Below are 16182 nucleotides of genomic sequence, written 5' to 3' on the forward strand. Positions count from 1 at the left end.
TCCCAGCTACTTGGGAGGCTGAGGCAGGAGAATCACTTGAGCCCGGGAGGCAGAGGTTGCAGTGGGCCAAGATGGCACCACTGCACTCCAGCCTGGGCAACAGAGCGAGACTCTGTATTGGAAAACAAAAATAAAAACAAAAATCTGTCCCTCAAAAGGTGAAAAGGAGACCCAGAGAGAGAACAAAGGATCTGTGATACACACACCCCATATGGGACTCATATCTAAAGGACTCCTATAATCAGTGAGAAAAAGACTGAGGACCCAACAGACCGGGGCAGGCCAACTCTGCCAATCCTGCCACGGCCCATTTCTGAAAATTGTTTCACGGGAACACAGCCGTGCTCGCTGACCCACGTGCCTTTGGCTGCTTCTGCAGCACAACAACAGAGGTGAGCAGTTGCCACGGGGGCCATGTGGCCTGCAACTCTTTTAGAGAAAAAGTCTGCAGACCCCTCCTGTGATCAGCAAGCAGGCAGAAGAGCTCCCAACCCTAATGAAAGGTGCACACCTTGTTAGTCACCCGGGAAGCGCAAGTGAAATGCCGTCTCTGCACGCCTCCCACAAGGCGAGCAGGAGAGCAGACACGGCCGTGTGCTGCTGAGGTCAGGCAGCCCAGGGGCCACAGATGCTGGAAGCAGGTGACCCTGCAGCCCCTGCAGGAACTTCCAAGGCTGAAGGGACGTGCTCCCGATGACCATCCTGCTCAGGGCCGTACCATGCTCCCAAAGACAAGGAACTCCTACAGCAGCTTCACCCTCAAAACCAAAAATGGTAAACTACCCACTGCCGTCAACAGGAGAATAAATTTTAAAGTCACAGCATGTTCTTGCAATAGAATAATAAAAGTAAACAATTTACAGTGAAGCACAAAAATAGGGCTGAATATGGCCAGATGCAGTGGCTCACACCTGTAATCCCAACATTTTGGGAGGCCGAGGCAGGCGGATCACCAGGTCAGGAGTTTGAGACCAGCCTGACCAACATGGTGAAACCCCGTCTCTACTAAAAAATATAAAAATTAGCCAGGCCTGGTAGGGTGCACCTGTAATCCCAGCTACCCAGGAGGCTGAGTCAGGAGAATCGCTGGAACTCAGAAGGCAGAGGCTGCAGTGAGCTGAGATCGCACCACTGCACTCCAGCCTGGGCAACAGAGCAAGACTTCGTCTCAAAAAAAAAAAAAAAAAAAAAAGGGCTAAATCCACAAGCACAACAGCAAGTGGAAGAAGCCAGGCAAAGGAAGGACCTCGCCGTGTGGGGAACTTAAGGAAGATGCGGGGCCGGTGGAGAGATGGCTGCTGTCAGGGGCCTGGGAGGACCTGAGAAAAGGGCCGTGGGAATGGTCAGTTTGAAAAACCTGCTGGCTCTGCACTTACAACATGGGCATGCACTTGTGGGTATATTATGTTGGCAAAAAGACTTAAACTCTGTAAAATATTTGAAGACGTTTATTCTGAGCCAAATAAGAGTGACTAACAGCCCGTGATGCTGCCCTAGGAAGCCCTGAGAGCACATGTCCAAGAGGATCACGCTACAGCCTGGTTTATACATCTTGGGGAGACATAAGACATCAACCCTACATGCAAGATGCTGGTTCAGTCAGGAAACACGGGACAACTCTAAGTGGGGGACAGGAGGGCTTCCAGGTCATAAGCAGATGCCAAGATCTTCTGATTGTCAACTGTTTGAAAGAGTTATTCTCTAAAGACTTGGAATCAATAGCAAGGAATGCCTCCGCTTAAGATAAGGGGCTATGGAGACCAAGGCTTTATCAAGCAGATGAGGCCTCCAGACAGCAGGCAGCAGACCTGAGAAGGTGCCAGACTCCAAGTTCATTCCCTCCTGCATCAGGGAAAAGACCTGGGAAGGGAGGAGATTCTCTACAGGGTGCAGACTTTCCCCACAAGAGACAGTCCTATAGGACCATTCTGAAATATGTCAAATAAATAGATATTTTGGGGTAAAATACTTGGATTTCTTTCAGGGCCTGCCACCTGTCTTGTGATGCTGCACTAGAGTCAAACTGGAATGTGGTGTGCTGTGGCTGCTATAAAAAGTCCACCTTTGTCAGTCTCTGTTTAATGTGAATGCTGGTCAGCTGGGCCTGAATTCCAAAGGGAGGGGCCTAATGAGGCCTGCCTGACCTCCCTAACGATGGCCTGAACTAGATTTTCAGGTTGGCTGAGCAATGTCTGAGGCTGAGAGAGGGGTCCATCAGTTGGTTGGGGGGCTGAGAATTTAATTTTTGCTTCACAATTACACTTAAGCATGCTGAGCGGGCTTTCCAGTAGCAGGGGCAACACTGAAAGCACTGATTCAGGTCCACGTGAGCCACCGGACACCTCCCTGATCTGACCTTCTCCCAGACTCTGCCCTTCCCTCTACTCCAGCCCCAACTAGCTCGAAATACAGGGGGCTACAGAAATCCTGAGGGTGGGGGACAGGTGGGGAGAGAACATGGCCTCCACAGGGGTGCTGCAAAGGTGAATGGGTTCCAAAACCCTGCTGAGACATCCACTTCTCCTATAAGTTCTCTCTCTACAGCTAAAGATGTTGAGCAACACTGGAAACCACAGGAAACTCAGCTGGAACAGGGAGACCGCTCGGGCAAGGTGGGCAAGGTGATGTGGGCTCATCCCAGGAAGGTCAGGAGCTACTGCAGGGCCAAGCCCCACCCCCATGTAATGGATACTAGCCAGCACGCACTCCTCCAAGATCCCAGTCTGCCCATTAGACACCTCCACAGGTGCCACATCCCAAAGGCCTCTCCAGGAGGCTGGTGGCGGGGTACAGACCTGCCCGGGAGCAGCAGCAGGGCACCATGGTCGGGCTCCTCCATGGCGTCCAGGCACTCGGAGGGCACTGCCGAGCCGCCGGCACTGTCTGCGTCCCCTTCAGGTTGCAGCTCAGGGTGCACCAGGGTGCTGGTGTCCTCGTCCGTGAAGGTCTCACACTCACTGTAGGTGCTCTCGGAGCCCATGTACGCGCTGTCCGTCACCTCGTTGGCCTAGGAGAGAGTGCGCCAGCAGTCAGCAGGCACCAGCTGGGAAGGGAACTGCCAACGCCCCACACCTCACTGCTGCAAGGCCCTGGAGAGGGCAGTGTGGAGGGAGGGGTCTGACGCTGAAGTCCCAACCGTCTCTAAGCAGGGACATTACTTATAAAACACAATTCAGGCCGGGCGCAGTGACTCACGCCTGTAATCCCAGGACTTTGGGAGGCTCCGGTGGGTGGATCCCTTGAACCCAGGAGCTCAAGACCAGCCTGGCCAACAAAGTGAAACCTGTCTCTACCAAAAATACAAAAATTAGCCAGGAGTGGTGGCACCTGCCTGTAAGTCCCAGCTACTGCAGAGGCTGATGGAGGAGCTTGCTTTTTGTTTTTTGGGGTTTTTTTTTTTTTTTTGGAGACCGGGTCTCACTCTGTCACCCAGACTGGAGCGTAGTGGCATGATCTCAGCTCACTGCAACATACGAGTCCTGTGTTCAAGTGATTCTCCTGCCTCAGCCTTCCGAGTAGCTGGGAAGACAAGCATGCACCATCATGCCTAAGTTTTGTACTTTTAGTAGAGATGGGGTTTCACCATGTTGGCCAGGATGGTCTCAAATTCCTGACCTCAGGTGATCCACCCACCTGAGCCTTCCAAAGTGCTAGGATTACAGGAGTGAGCCACCATGCCCAGCCAGGAGGACCATTTCAGCCCAAAAGGTCAAGGCTGCAGTGAGCTGTGATCACACCACTGTACTCCAACCTGAGTGATAGAGACCCATCTCAAAAAAATTAATTAATTAAAAATAAACATAATGGCTGGCTGCAGTGGCTCACACTTGTAATCCCAGCACTTTGGGAGGCCGAGGCAGAAGGATCAACTGAGGTCAGGAGTTCAAGACCAGCCTGACCAACATGGAGAAACCCCGTCTCTACTAAAAATACAAAATTAGCCAGGCATGGTGGTGAATGCCTGTAATCCCAGCTACTCAGGAGGCTGAGTATTTGCTTGAACGAGAATTGCTTGAACCAGGGAGGCAGATGTTGTGGTGAGCTGAGATCACGCCACTGCACTCGAGCCTGGGCAACAAGAGCAAAACTTTGTCTCCAAAAAAAAAAATAATTACATTAAAATAAATAAATATAGGCGGGCATGGTGGCTCACGCCTGTAATCCCAGCACTTTGGTAGGCTGAGGCAGACGGATCACAAGGTCAGGAGTTCAAGACCAGTCTGGCCAAAACGATGAAACCCCATCTCTACTAAAAATACAAAAACTAGCCAGGCGTGGTGGCAAGTGCCTGCAGTCCCAGCTACTCATGAGGCTGAGGCAGGAGAATCGGTTGAACCCAGGAGGTGGAGGTTGCAGTGAACCGAGATTGTGTCACTGTACTCCAGCCTGGGCGACAGAGCGAGACTCTGTCTCAAAAATAAATAAATAAATAAATAAATAAATAAATAAATAAATAAAATGTAATTAGCCAAGTGTGGTGGCACGTGCCTGTAATCCCAGCTACTCAGGAGGCTGAAGCAGAACGGCTTGAACCTGGGAGGCAGAGGTTGCAGTGAGCCGAGATTGCGCCATTAAGCTCCAGCCTGGGCGATAGAGTGAGCCTCTATTTCAAAAATGAAAATAAAATGAGTAAAACACAAATCATCTTTTTTTTTTTTTTTTTTTTTTTTTTTTTTTTTGGAGACAGAGTTTCACTCTTATTGCCCAGGCGGGAGTGCAGTGGCACAATCTCCACTCACTGCAACCTACACCTCCCAGGTTGAAAAGATTCTCCTGCCTCAGGCTCCTGAGTAGCTGGGATTACAGGTGTGCACCACCACGCCTGGCTAATTTTTGGGTTTTTAGTAGAGATAGGGTTTCACCATGTTGGCCAGGCTGGTCTGGAACTCCTGACCTCAGGTGATCCACCTGCGTCGGCCTCCCAAAGTGTTGGGATTACAGGCGTGAGCCACCATGCCCGGCCAAATTCAACATTTTTTTAAATGAAAAATAGGTACATGTCTGAAAGCAGAAAACAAGGCACTCTGAGTAATTTTGATTGTTGTTTGAGCTAGTGTCTCTCTGTGCCGCCCAGGCTGGAGTGCAACAGTGTAACCTCAGCTTACTGCAGCCTTGATCTCCTGGGCTCAATCTATCCTCCCACCTCAGCCTCCTGAGTGGCTGGGACCACAGGCAAAAGCCACCATGCCTAATTTTTTGAAATTCTGTCGAGATGGCATTTTGCCATATTTTCCAGGCTGCTCTTGAACTGTGCTCAAGTGATCCACCAGCCTTGGCCTCTCGAAGTGCTAGGACTACAGGTGTGAGCTACTGAGGCTGGCAGAGTCATTTTTTTTCTTTTTACTTTAATAAAATAGACAGGATCTAGCGGTAGCTGGGAATTACCGGTGCCACCACACCTGGCTCAGTTCTTTGTTTATTTGTTTAATTTTGAATCAGGGTCTCACTCTGTTGCCCAGGCTGGTCTCCCACTCCTCACCTCAAGTGATCCTCCACGCTGCTCAGATGACAGGCATGAGCCATCGCAACCAATTGTTTTTACTGCTGTGTTTCTTGGTTTTTGGTTTTCTGGGATAGAGTCTCACTCTGACACCCAGGCTGGAGTGCAGTAGTGCAATCTCGGCTCACGGCAGCTTCAAACTCCTGGGCTCAAGCAATCCTCCTGCCTCAGCCTCCTGAGTAGCTGGGACTATAGGTGCGAGCCACCACACCCGGCTAATTTTTGTATTTTTTGTAGAGATGGGGTTTTGCCACATTGCTCAAGCTAGTCCCAAACTCCTGAGCTCAAGTGATCTATCTGCCTGCCTTAGCCTCCCAAAGTGCTGGGATTACAGGCATAAGCCACCACACCCAACTTGTTTTTACTCTTAAGTGTCTAGCACCTAACATAGGACCAGGCATAGGTAGATAGTAAATATTTATGAATTGTACAAATGAACATAAAACTAAAGAACTATTAAACAGAACATTTTATTTTTTTCTTTTTCTAATTGTTTTTGTTTTTTGAGATAGGATCTCACTTTGTCACCCAGGCTGGAATGCAGTGGCACCATCTCAGCTCACTGCAACATTTGCCTCCCAGGTTCAAGTGATTCTTGTGTCTCAGCCACCCAAGTAGCTGGGATTACAGGCATGCACCACTGTGCCCAGCTAATTTTTGTATTTTTTGTAGAGATGAGGTTTTGCTATGTTGCCCAGGCTGGTCTTGAACTCCTGGCCTCGAGAGATCTGCCCACCTCAGCCTCCCAAAGTGCTGGGATTACAGGCGTGACCCACCGTGCCCAGCCAACATTTTCAATTTATAATTTCAACCTTAATGAAAATGAAATTGCTGGTTAGGAAAAGTGGCCAACATTTCATGCTCAGAAGACTCTGAGGTTAACAATTTGCAAATAAACAAGATCTCAGAAAAGCTGCAGTCCCAGCAGAAAAAGACGCCCTTTGCACTCTGGTTCTAGTATCGTAAGAAGCAGACAAAGTGGCTGGGTGCGGTGGTTAATGCCTATAATCCCAACACTTTGGGAGGCCAAAGCAGGTGGATCACAAGGTCAGGAGTTCGAGACCAGCCTGGCCAATATGGTAAAACCCTGTCTCTGCTGAAAATACAAAAATTAGCCGGGTGTGGTGGCGTGCGCCTGTAGTCCCAGCTACTCAGGAGGCTGAGACAGGAGAATTGTTTGAACCCAGGAGGCAGAGGTTTCAGTGAGCCAAGATCATGCCACTGCACTCCAGCCTGGCAACAGAGCGAGACTCCGTCTCAAAAAAAAAAAAAAGTAGACAAAGTGTGCTAAGACCTGCAAGGGCTACCAGAGGGTCCCACCCCAGGCTGCACCCACCTGAGCCTCACTGAAGAGACATGAAGGGCTAGGCCGAGCTGCCAGGAGCCTGGCGTGCTTGCAGGAGGCCCCAGTTCCATCTTTGGCCCCTTTATTAAAAGCCATGTGACCTCAGACACATGACTCAACCACTTGGAGCCCTGCCGCAAACGGGGTTATAAATTCTCGTCTCACAAGGTGGCCACCTCGTGGCACCAAGAAAGACAACCCAGGAAGGTGCTTTTCAAAGCACAGAAACAGGGTGCAAGTGTCACTGGTGGGTGGAAAATCCCTGCCAGCTGCTTCTAGAGCCATGAGGGAACAGGGAGTGCTGTGGAGTGTACTTACTCTGGGTGTCCAATTATGGGACTTACACTTCCAGGGGAAAATCCAATCTCCCCTAGGATCTAAGGAAGTAATTCATAAAAACTAAGTCATTCCTCAAAAGCATCCCCTGTAAAATCCAGAACCAGGAGAGCACTGTAAGAGACTCCAGCTCTCATGTTACTCACCGTCCCCAGGCAGCTCCGGCTCCTGCAGGAAGGCAGGGCCCAGGGTCCACTCAGGACAGGGCTGGCCTGTGCTGGGCCTGCAGGATGCCAGGCAGGAAAAGGCGGGAGTGGCCAGAAAAGCAGGCAGGCCCAGGATGTCTGTCAGAGGCTGGGTCTGTGGGGAAGGCATGACCGGGTGGGATGCGAAGCCCAGCGCACAGGTCCGAGATGGTTTGAGGGCAGTTGCCAGCTACCCCAACAGGACTGCACACTCACAGGGGCCACACTGCCCCAGAGTTGTCAGCGATAAAGACTCACCCCAGAGGCACCAGGAAGACCTGCCGTCGACTCTGAAAAGTGTGGTTATTACAACATCACGTTCAGTGGTTCAGTATGTAGCCTAAAATGTCTTTTTTCTTTTTTTTTTGATAGAGTCTCGCTCTTGTCGCCGAGGCTGGAGTACAGTGGCATGATCCCGGCTCACTGCAACCTCTGCCTCCCAGGTCCAATTGATTCTCCTGCCTCAGCCTCCCAAGTAGCAGGGATTACAGGCGCCTGCCACAACGCCTAATTTTTTTTTTTTTTTTTGAGACGGAGTCTTGCTCTGTCACCCAGGCTGGAGTGCAGTGCAGTGGGGCAATTTCGGCTCACTGCAACCTCCACCTCCCAGGTTCAAGCGATTCTGTCTCAGCCTCCTGAGTAGCTGGGATTACAGGCAGGAGTCACCACATCCAGCTAATTTTTGTATTTTTAGTAGAGACAGGGTTTCACCATGTTGGTCAACCTGGTCTCGAACTCCTGACTTCGTGATCTGCCCACCTTGGCCTCCCAAAGTGCTGGGATTACAGGCATGAGCCACCATGCCCAGCTTAAAATTTCTTTCTTTTTTTTTTTTTTTTTTTTTTTTGAGACAGAGTCTTGCTCTGTCACCCAGGCTGGAGTGCAGTGGTGCAATCTCAGCTCACTGCAAACTCCGCCTCCCGGGTTCAAGCAACTCTCTTGCCTCAGCCTCCCAAAGTGCTGGGATTACAGGCATGAGCCACCGCACCTGACCTTGGACCAGCTTTTAAAAAGCCAACGGACTGGTACTTCTGACGGATGCCCGATGCCCTTCCCTAGACAGAGTGGACCCTGAGTCCCCAACAGGAAGCTTGACGTTTCTAAGAACAAACCCACATTTTCTCTCAAACAGCTCATGGAGCCCTGAGCAGAGCGTCTGTCCTCCTAGGAAGGGAGGGAGGTCGGGCAGTGGGGCCTACTTATTTCACCGAGTTCCTATCAGACCTGTAGCTGAGGATGATGCCCCTGCAGGAAAAGCCAGTGCCTCCTTAGAGGCACCTGTACTTCCTTAGAGCTTAGAAAGGATGGTTTGGAACGGAAATAATTCTCCACAGACACAGGAATAACGAGGCAGACACTGCACAAACTCGGACTCCCTGCCAAGCCTAGGACTCACACACTCCGTTCTGGGCCCACCTTCACCTCCTCATTTCTAAAGTAAGCCTGAGGGCCGGACACAGTGGCTCACGTCTGTAATCTCAACACTTTGGGAGGCCAAGGTGGGTGAATCACTTGAGGCCAGGAGTTCAAGACCAGTCTGGTCAACATGGTGAAACCCCGTTTCTACTAAAAATACAAAAATTAGCTGGGTGTGGTGGCAGGCGCCTGTAATCCCAGCTACTCAGGAGGCTGAGGCACGGGAATCACCTAAACCTGAGAGGTGGAGGTTGCAGTGAGCCAAGATCGTACCACTGTATTCCAGCCTGGGTGACAGAGTGAGACTCCATCTCAAAAAAGAATTTAAAAAATAAAAAACAAGGGCCAGGCGCGGTGGCTCAAGCCTGTAATCCCAGCACTTTGGGAGGCCGAGACGGGCGGATCACGAGGTCAGGAGATCGAGACCATCCTGGCTCGATCGAGACAGTGAAACCCCGTCTCTACTAAAAAATACAAAAAACTAGCCGGGAGAGGTGGCGGCGCCTGTAGTCCCAGCTACTCGGGAGGCTGAGGCAGGAGAATGGAGTGAACCCAGGAGGCGGAGCTTGCAGTGAGCCGAGATCGCGCCACTGCACTCCAGCCTGGGCGACAGAGCGAGACTCCGTCTCCAAAAAAAAAAAATAAATAAAAAATAAAAAACGGCCGGGCGCGGTGGCTCAAGCCTGTAATCCCAGCACTTTGGGAGGCCGAGACGGGCGGATCACGAGGTCAGGAGATCGAGAGATGATCCCGGCTAACACGGTGAAACCCCGTCTCTACTAAAAAATACAAAAAAATAGCCGGGCGAGGTGGCGGGCGCCTGTAGTCCCAGCTACTTGGGAGGCTGAGGCAGGAGAATGGCGTAAACCCGGGAGGCGGAGCTTGCAGTGAGCTGAGATCCGGCCACTGCACTCCAGCCTGGGTGACAGAGCAAGACTCCGTCTCAAAAAAAAAAATAAATTAATTAATTTAAAAAAATAAAAAATAAAAAATAAAAAACAAAAAATAAAGTAAGCCGGGCCTCCCTGCCATTGCAGAGTGGCTCCATGCACTGTAGATCCCACAGAGATGAACAGTTCCACTCCTCAGCGACTTTGGTCACTACACCCACCCCTTTATTTGCTCTGGGGTTGCGGATGTCCACTTCCACGCCATCACCATTGACACTCAGAGCCCCTGGCTGGCTGGATGCCCTGGGGGTTCCGGAGAGCTCAGCTCACAGGAGCCGCCCGTACCTGCTCACTCCCAAATTGAGGCCTGCGGGTTGGTTTCTGTGGTTCAAGGCCTCCCTGTATGGAGTTTTCCAGGGCAGCCATCACCTCCCTTTCCAGAGACAAAAACGTACCTCAGAGCACGGTGCCTGCTCACTCCCAGCCTCCTGGATAAAACGCAGTAACAGCTCACACCGGCCCCGGCAGTTTATTTTATCTGCCAGCCAGCTAGGACCTGGCCTTGCCCAGAAGCCATCGAGTCTATGCTACCAACTTTTTAACATTTTTACAAATTACCAATGTTCAGAGGAACTCAGTTGAAAATCAAAGTGCATGTTAGAAAACGTCGCTATGTCTAAACGTTACATTCACTAGTTAACAAGTCCTCCACCCAAATCACCAGCGGGTAGAGAAAATCAATAACTTTCAGAGCCATCAATAACTCAAGTGGGGCCAACACTGTCCCCGTCACAGTTCCTTCTTCCCTGAGCCTTTCTCCACCACAGAAATAGGAACACTGGGCACAGTGCACACTACTGCCTCCTCTTACCCTCAGATGCTGGCCTGGGTGGCCTCACAGGCTGCGCCTGGCTCTGTACACAGCTTCCAGGAAGCGCATGCTGTTGGAGATGGGCTCTGGGCTCCCCATCGTGTCTCCGTCCCAACCGGGTCACTGGCTTTTCTCAAACAACGTCACCTTCCTACTTGCTTGTCATGCTGGGGTTTCTGCAAAGCCTGTGTGCTCACCAGGAGGCACACCACCACCTAGGAGAAAGTTTAACCTGCTCCCAGACACACTCTAATAACCCTCCTGCTGGTGCTGCCCAGGCAGCGGGAGGCAAAGTTCAGGAAGTGTCCTTGCTGGTTTAACAAACAGTTAGTTAGTCAGGGCTCAAAACAGAGTGGCTTTTGTTTTTGGCTTCCTAAGCTGATAATGGTTTGTACAAAAGACACATTTCCCCATCATTTCACTAAGGCAGCTCTTTGCTCCAGACACCACCGGTAGTGGGAGAAGGAGGGAGGATAGGAGAGAGCACAGCCCGACGATTCTGGGAGATGTGCCTTACACTCCCTGACTTTCCCTTCGCTCTTCCAGAAACCCTGACAAACAGCACCACCCCCTGGGCTCCACCTGCTCAGATCCTCAGACATCACCATGCCCAGGAACTCAGCGGCACCACAGTCCATCCCCTTCCACTCCCCCCGCTTACTCAGACACCACAGGAGCAACTTTCCGTTACAAGCTGCCTGCCGAGAGGATCGTTGGGAAGACACTGCGAGCCACAGACCCACCAGCTCGGCCATGACTAACTGCACACTTCAGCCGACCACCACGGTGCGAGTTCCCAGTAAAAAGAAATGGGTCTGACTGGAACCATTCAGAATATCAATCAATTAAAGGTTTATTTGCCTGAAGATCAGCAGTGGAGGGTCCCTGAATAGGGTATCTGGATGGAACACACATACTCCCCACTCATATCTTTATTAGACTTTTTTTTTAAAGATGATGTGATGTACAAGCTGTTTTTTAAAAGAGCAGTCTTTCCATAAGTTTCACAGTATCGAATTCCACTTTGTGGAAAATTATATCCCACCCTTAAAAAGCAAAGCAAGACATGGAGGAACTGTAACTGCACATTGACTAAGGGGAAGAAGCCCATCTGAAAAGGCTGCATGCCAGATGGTTCTAGCTCCGTGACGTTCTGGAAAAGGCAGAGCTGTGGAGACACTGAGGATCGGTGGTTGTGGGGGCTGGTATGGGGGATGAGCTGGCACCGAAACGACTCTGTGACACTGTAATGCTGGACCTGTCATTCTACATTTGTCAAAACACGGAATATACACCACCAAGAGTGAACCCTAAACTATGGACTTCAGTTAATAATAATGTATCAGGCCGGGTGCAGTGGCTCACGCCTGTAATCCCAGCACTTTAGGAGGCCAAGGTGGGTGGATCACTTGAACTCAGGAGTTTGAGACCAGTCTAGGCAACATGGTGAAACCCCATCTCTACAAAAAAAAAAATACAAAAAATTAGCCAGGCGTGGTGGTTACTGGGTGTGGTCCCAGCCACTGGAGAGGCTGAGAAAGAAGGAACACTTGAGCACAGGAGGCTGAGGTTGCAGTGAGCCAAGATCAAGATCGTACCACTACACTCCAGCCTGGGTAATAGAGCAGATTGTCTCAAACAAAACAAAACAAATAATAATGTATCAGTATTTGGTCCCGGAATGCTCTACACTATGTTCCATTTTCTGTAAACCTAAAATTGCTCTAAAACATGAAGTATATTCATTTTTTTTAAGTAAAAACCTTTCTTCCTGTGGGCGGCAAGCCACCCAGGTGCTGAGGCAAGAGACTGAGGGCACGAGCTGTTTTAGAAAAAACCACCGACCCTATGGGGCTAGACCTGCCCTTCCATTCTAAAAAAGAAATCAGGATCTAAAACTATGAGATTCACTCTGACACGTCAGGTTCCCACCCTTCTGAAGTGACCAGCGTGAGGCTCGGCCACGCCCTTCAGACCACACAGGCCTTTAAGGATAAAATGCATTGGTGCCTTCAGTGCCTCGAGTAATGTAACTCAAGGTATCCATGCCCAGGGCTGCCGTAACAAACTAACACAGACCACGGGGCTTGAAGAAACACCAGTTTATCCTTTCTCAGTTCTGGAGGCTGGAAGTCCAAAGCCAAGGTGTGAGCAGGGCTGGCTCCTGCCTAAGGCTCTCGGAGAGGACGCATCCTTGCCTCTGCTGGCTTCTGGGAGCCCCCGGAGTTCCCTGGCTCAGTCTCTGCCCCGTCTTCCTATTGCCTTCTCCCTGTGTGTCTCTCGTCTTCCAGGGATACCTGTCACTAGATTTAGGGCCCAAACCAGCATGATGTCATCTTGAGATCCTTAATGAACTACATCTACAAAGACCCTTTTTCCAAATAAGGTCACACCCACAGCTTCTGGGTGGATGTATCTTTTGAGAGGCCACTCTTCAGCCACTGCACCATACATAGGACATAAAAAATCAACAACGCCCTAACAAACATGAGAGGGGGATAAAAAGACAGACACAAGTGAGAAAGAGTGCCCAGGCACATGAACGCCCAGGAACACAGTTCCCCAGATGCTGCAGACCAAGGCCTCCGGGTTACCCTGCAGGACCTTGGGTGTCTCCTCGTGAAGAAGCCGGGTCCTTCTCAAGGCCCAGGAGCTGCCGTCTGCAGTCTTGGGGTCTCCCAGCATGTTCCACACACCGCAGCCATGCGAGAGGGCCCAACTCCAACTACACGCCCTCTCAGCCAGCACCTCACCGCTGCCTCATATGCAGAAAGGCACAGCCAAACGTGGGACCCACAGTGGGCACCCTGGCTCCGGAAGCTGCAGCCCAGCTGATAACCAGGACTCCGCTCTAAGGGAGGACCACTCCTGGGGTCTATGTGGGCAGAAGGGAAGCTGCCCACCTGAGGGTGACTAATCCCTGGGGCAGCTTCTTGGAGCAGGGAACGGAGTACAATCCCATGGCTCCCACTGTCCAGTGGCATCCAGAAGCAACTCAAAAACTACCCGGTGCCAGCCTCAGCTTTCGAGAAGTCAGGGCACAGAGGACTGACCTGAGAAGCTCAGGCCCCAATGGCCGGCAGCTCAGCCCTTCTGGTGCCCTTGCTCGGCAGCAGGCTGACCAGGACTGGCGGCTGCCACCTCCACCTTCCCCGCGGTTCCCAAGGGCTCAGGTTCAACTTCATGCATTTTCTGCGGCAGCCACATGGCTCTCCTGGAATCCCACCCTCCAGACCGGTGGACACGGTTACACTCTGTCCACCACGACTATGCTCGAAGACCCTCTCCCCAGCTATGTTGAGAACAAGGGACCCACAGTGACAGGAGACACCACGTCACTGTGACAACCCTGGCTGCATCTGGGAGCAGGGTGGAGGACAGCCAAGCAGGGGCAGGCGTTAGTCAGGCATCCCCAAACACAGAAAATCATTTGCAAGTTGACAAAAGGAATCCTCCCAAGCCCTCTGCTCCACCTGTGCCTGGAGCCCGGCAGCGGGTGGTCGTGACGTCACTGCCCACCCGCCTCTGCTGGCTGACAGGCCCTGGGGGAGGACTCCTGCCCAGGCTGAGAGGACGTGCGGGACAGACAACTGTGGGCCTCCTGTCACAGCCACACATCCCCACGGTGCACACAGGGCAGGAGGCCTCACGCCAGCTTCTACAGAAGACAGCCCGGGAGCAGGAGGCACAAGCCGCAGGGCATAAAGGAAGAGGGGGATGCCAGACTTCCCCCAAGCTCCTGGGTGAAAACCACTTGCCTCGTAGGTAACGAAGTCATCGAACTCATCCGGGCAGGCCAGGGGCTCCTCGTCTTGGGCAGAAGCGACGCCACCGTAGCACTGGCCGTCGGGATCTGCAGGGAGAAGACCTCGTGCTCAACACGTCACCCACAGCCACCCAGTGACAGGACCCCTGGTGGCCTCAGGGCTCCCAGGGAAGGAGGCCCCCAGGGACAGATGTGTGGGAGTTGGGGACCCTGCGGGGGTCAAGACAAGCAAGGGAGTGAATGTGAGAAATTCAGGGAGAGAAAACAGCCTTGTGGACGGGTCAGAGATGCATTCCCCATGGGAACAAGGCTTCTGGAGAGAATTCTGAGGAGGAGGTGCGGAGGTAGGAGGAAAACTTTTTATTTCTTAAAAGAAGCAGACAGCGCTGCAAAAAAAAAAAAAAAAAAAAAGAGAGAGAGCAAGATGTTGAGCTCTGTAAAACTGCTCATGGCCTTTAATAAATGTTAGGTACCACTCAGATTTTTTTTTTTTTTTTTTTTGAGACGGAGTCTCGCTCTGTCGCCCAGGCTGGAGTGCAGTGGTACAATCTCACTGCAAGCTCCGCCTCCCGGGTTCACGCCATTCTCCTGCCTTGGCCTCCCCAGTAGCTGTGACCACAGGCGCCCGCCGCCAAGCCCGGCTAATTTTTTGTATTTTTAGTAGAGACGGGGTTTCACTGTGTTAGCCAGGATGGTCTTGATCTCCTGACCTCATGATCCACCTGCCTCCGCCTCCCAAAACCAGATTTAAACCTTTAAAAACATTTACATGAGAAGGTGTAGGTATGATGAAATAATATGAAAACATCTTTTCCTGGGTGCTGGGCTCACGCGCAATTTCATTTTCTTTTCTTTTTTTTTTTTTTTTTTTTGCTTATCAAGGTCTATCGAGAGAATCAGTGTTTTATAAAAAAACAAAAAAAGGAGGCCGGGCGCGGTGGCTCAAGCCTGTAATCCCAGCACTTTGGGAGGCGAGACAGGCGGATCACAAGGTCAGGAGATCGAGACCATCCTGGCTAACACGGTGAAACCCCGTCTCTACTGAAAAATCGCACCAAAAACTAGCCGGGCAACAGGTGGCGGGTCCTGTAGTCCCAGCTACTTGGGAGGCTGAGGCAGGAGAATGGCGAAAAACTTTTCCGGGAGGCGGAGCTTGCAGTGATTTGAGATTTTCTTTTCTTTCTTTTTTTTTTTTGACAGAGCGAGACTCCGTCTCAAAAAAAAAAAAAAAAAAAAAAAAAAATGAGAAAAACTTTAAAGGAAAAGCTATCCTCTCGTGAGAAGCTATAATTCTTACGTTAGCTACAGTCATCACTTTGCAAACACAACCCATCCCGCAGCACCTGCCTCTCCTCCTGTAGGAAAAGGCAGTGGCTTCCAGCCTCTCAGTGATATTCACAGGTCAAAGCACCTTCCAGGGCCTGTGAGTGACAGAAGACACTTAGGTGTCCTCACACTGTCTCACTATTAATTCAACTACTTGCTTAAAATATACCAGCTACTTACAACATAGCAGTACTTACTCAATATCTTTAACACAATCTATTCTAATGTCAATCACTTATTTTAAAAGTGAAGGTTGGGGCCAGGCATGGTGGCTTATACCTGTAATCCCAGCACTTTGGGAGGCTGAGGCAGGTGGATTGCTTCAGCCCAGGCAATTGAGACCAGCCTGGGCAACATGGTGAAATCCCATCTCCACAAAAAATACAAAAATTAGGTCGGGTGCAGTGGCTCACACTTGTAATCCCAGAACTTTGGCAGGCTGAGGTGGGAGGATCATTTGAGGTCAGGAGTTCAAGACCAGCCTGACCAACATGGTGAAACCCCATCTCTACTAAAAATAGTAAAAATTAGCTGGGCATGGTGGTGA

At 51.0% G+C, this 16182-nt stretch overlaps 1 protein-coding gene across 2 annotated transcripts in view; it reads right to left on the minus strand.

The window, feature by feature from the left end:
• RAB11FIP3 (RAB11 family interacting protein 3) overlaps nucleotides 1–16182 on the minus strand; it is a 103001-nt gene that overhangs the window by 35986 nt on the left and 50833 nt on the right. For both annotated transcript variants that reach the window (XM_050774677.1, XM_050774676.1), the window contains exons 3-4: nucleotides 14302–14396; nucleotides 2796–3007 (exon numbers count right to left, since the gene is read on the minus strand). In XM_050774677.1, the coding sequence (XP_050630634.1) occupies nucleotides 2796–3007; nucleotides 14302–14396 (307 nt within the window). The remainder of the gene's footprint in view (nucleotides 1–2795; nucleotides 3008–14301; nucleotides 14397–16182) is intronic.

This window comes from Macaca thibetana, chromosome 20 (assembly GCF_024542745.1).
Source record: "Macaca thibetana thibetana isolate TM-01 chromosome 20, ASM2454274v1, whole genome shotgun sequence".
NCBI classification, from domain to species: domain Eukaryota; kingdom Metazoa; phylum Chordata; class Mammalia; order Primates; family Cercopithecidae; genus Macaca; species Macaca thibetana.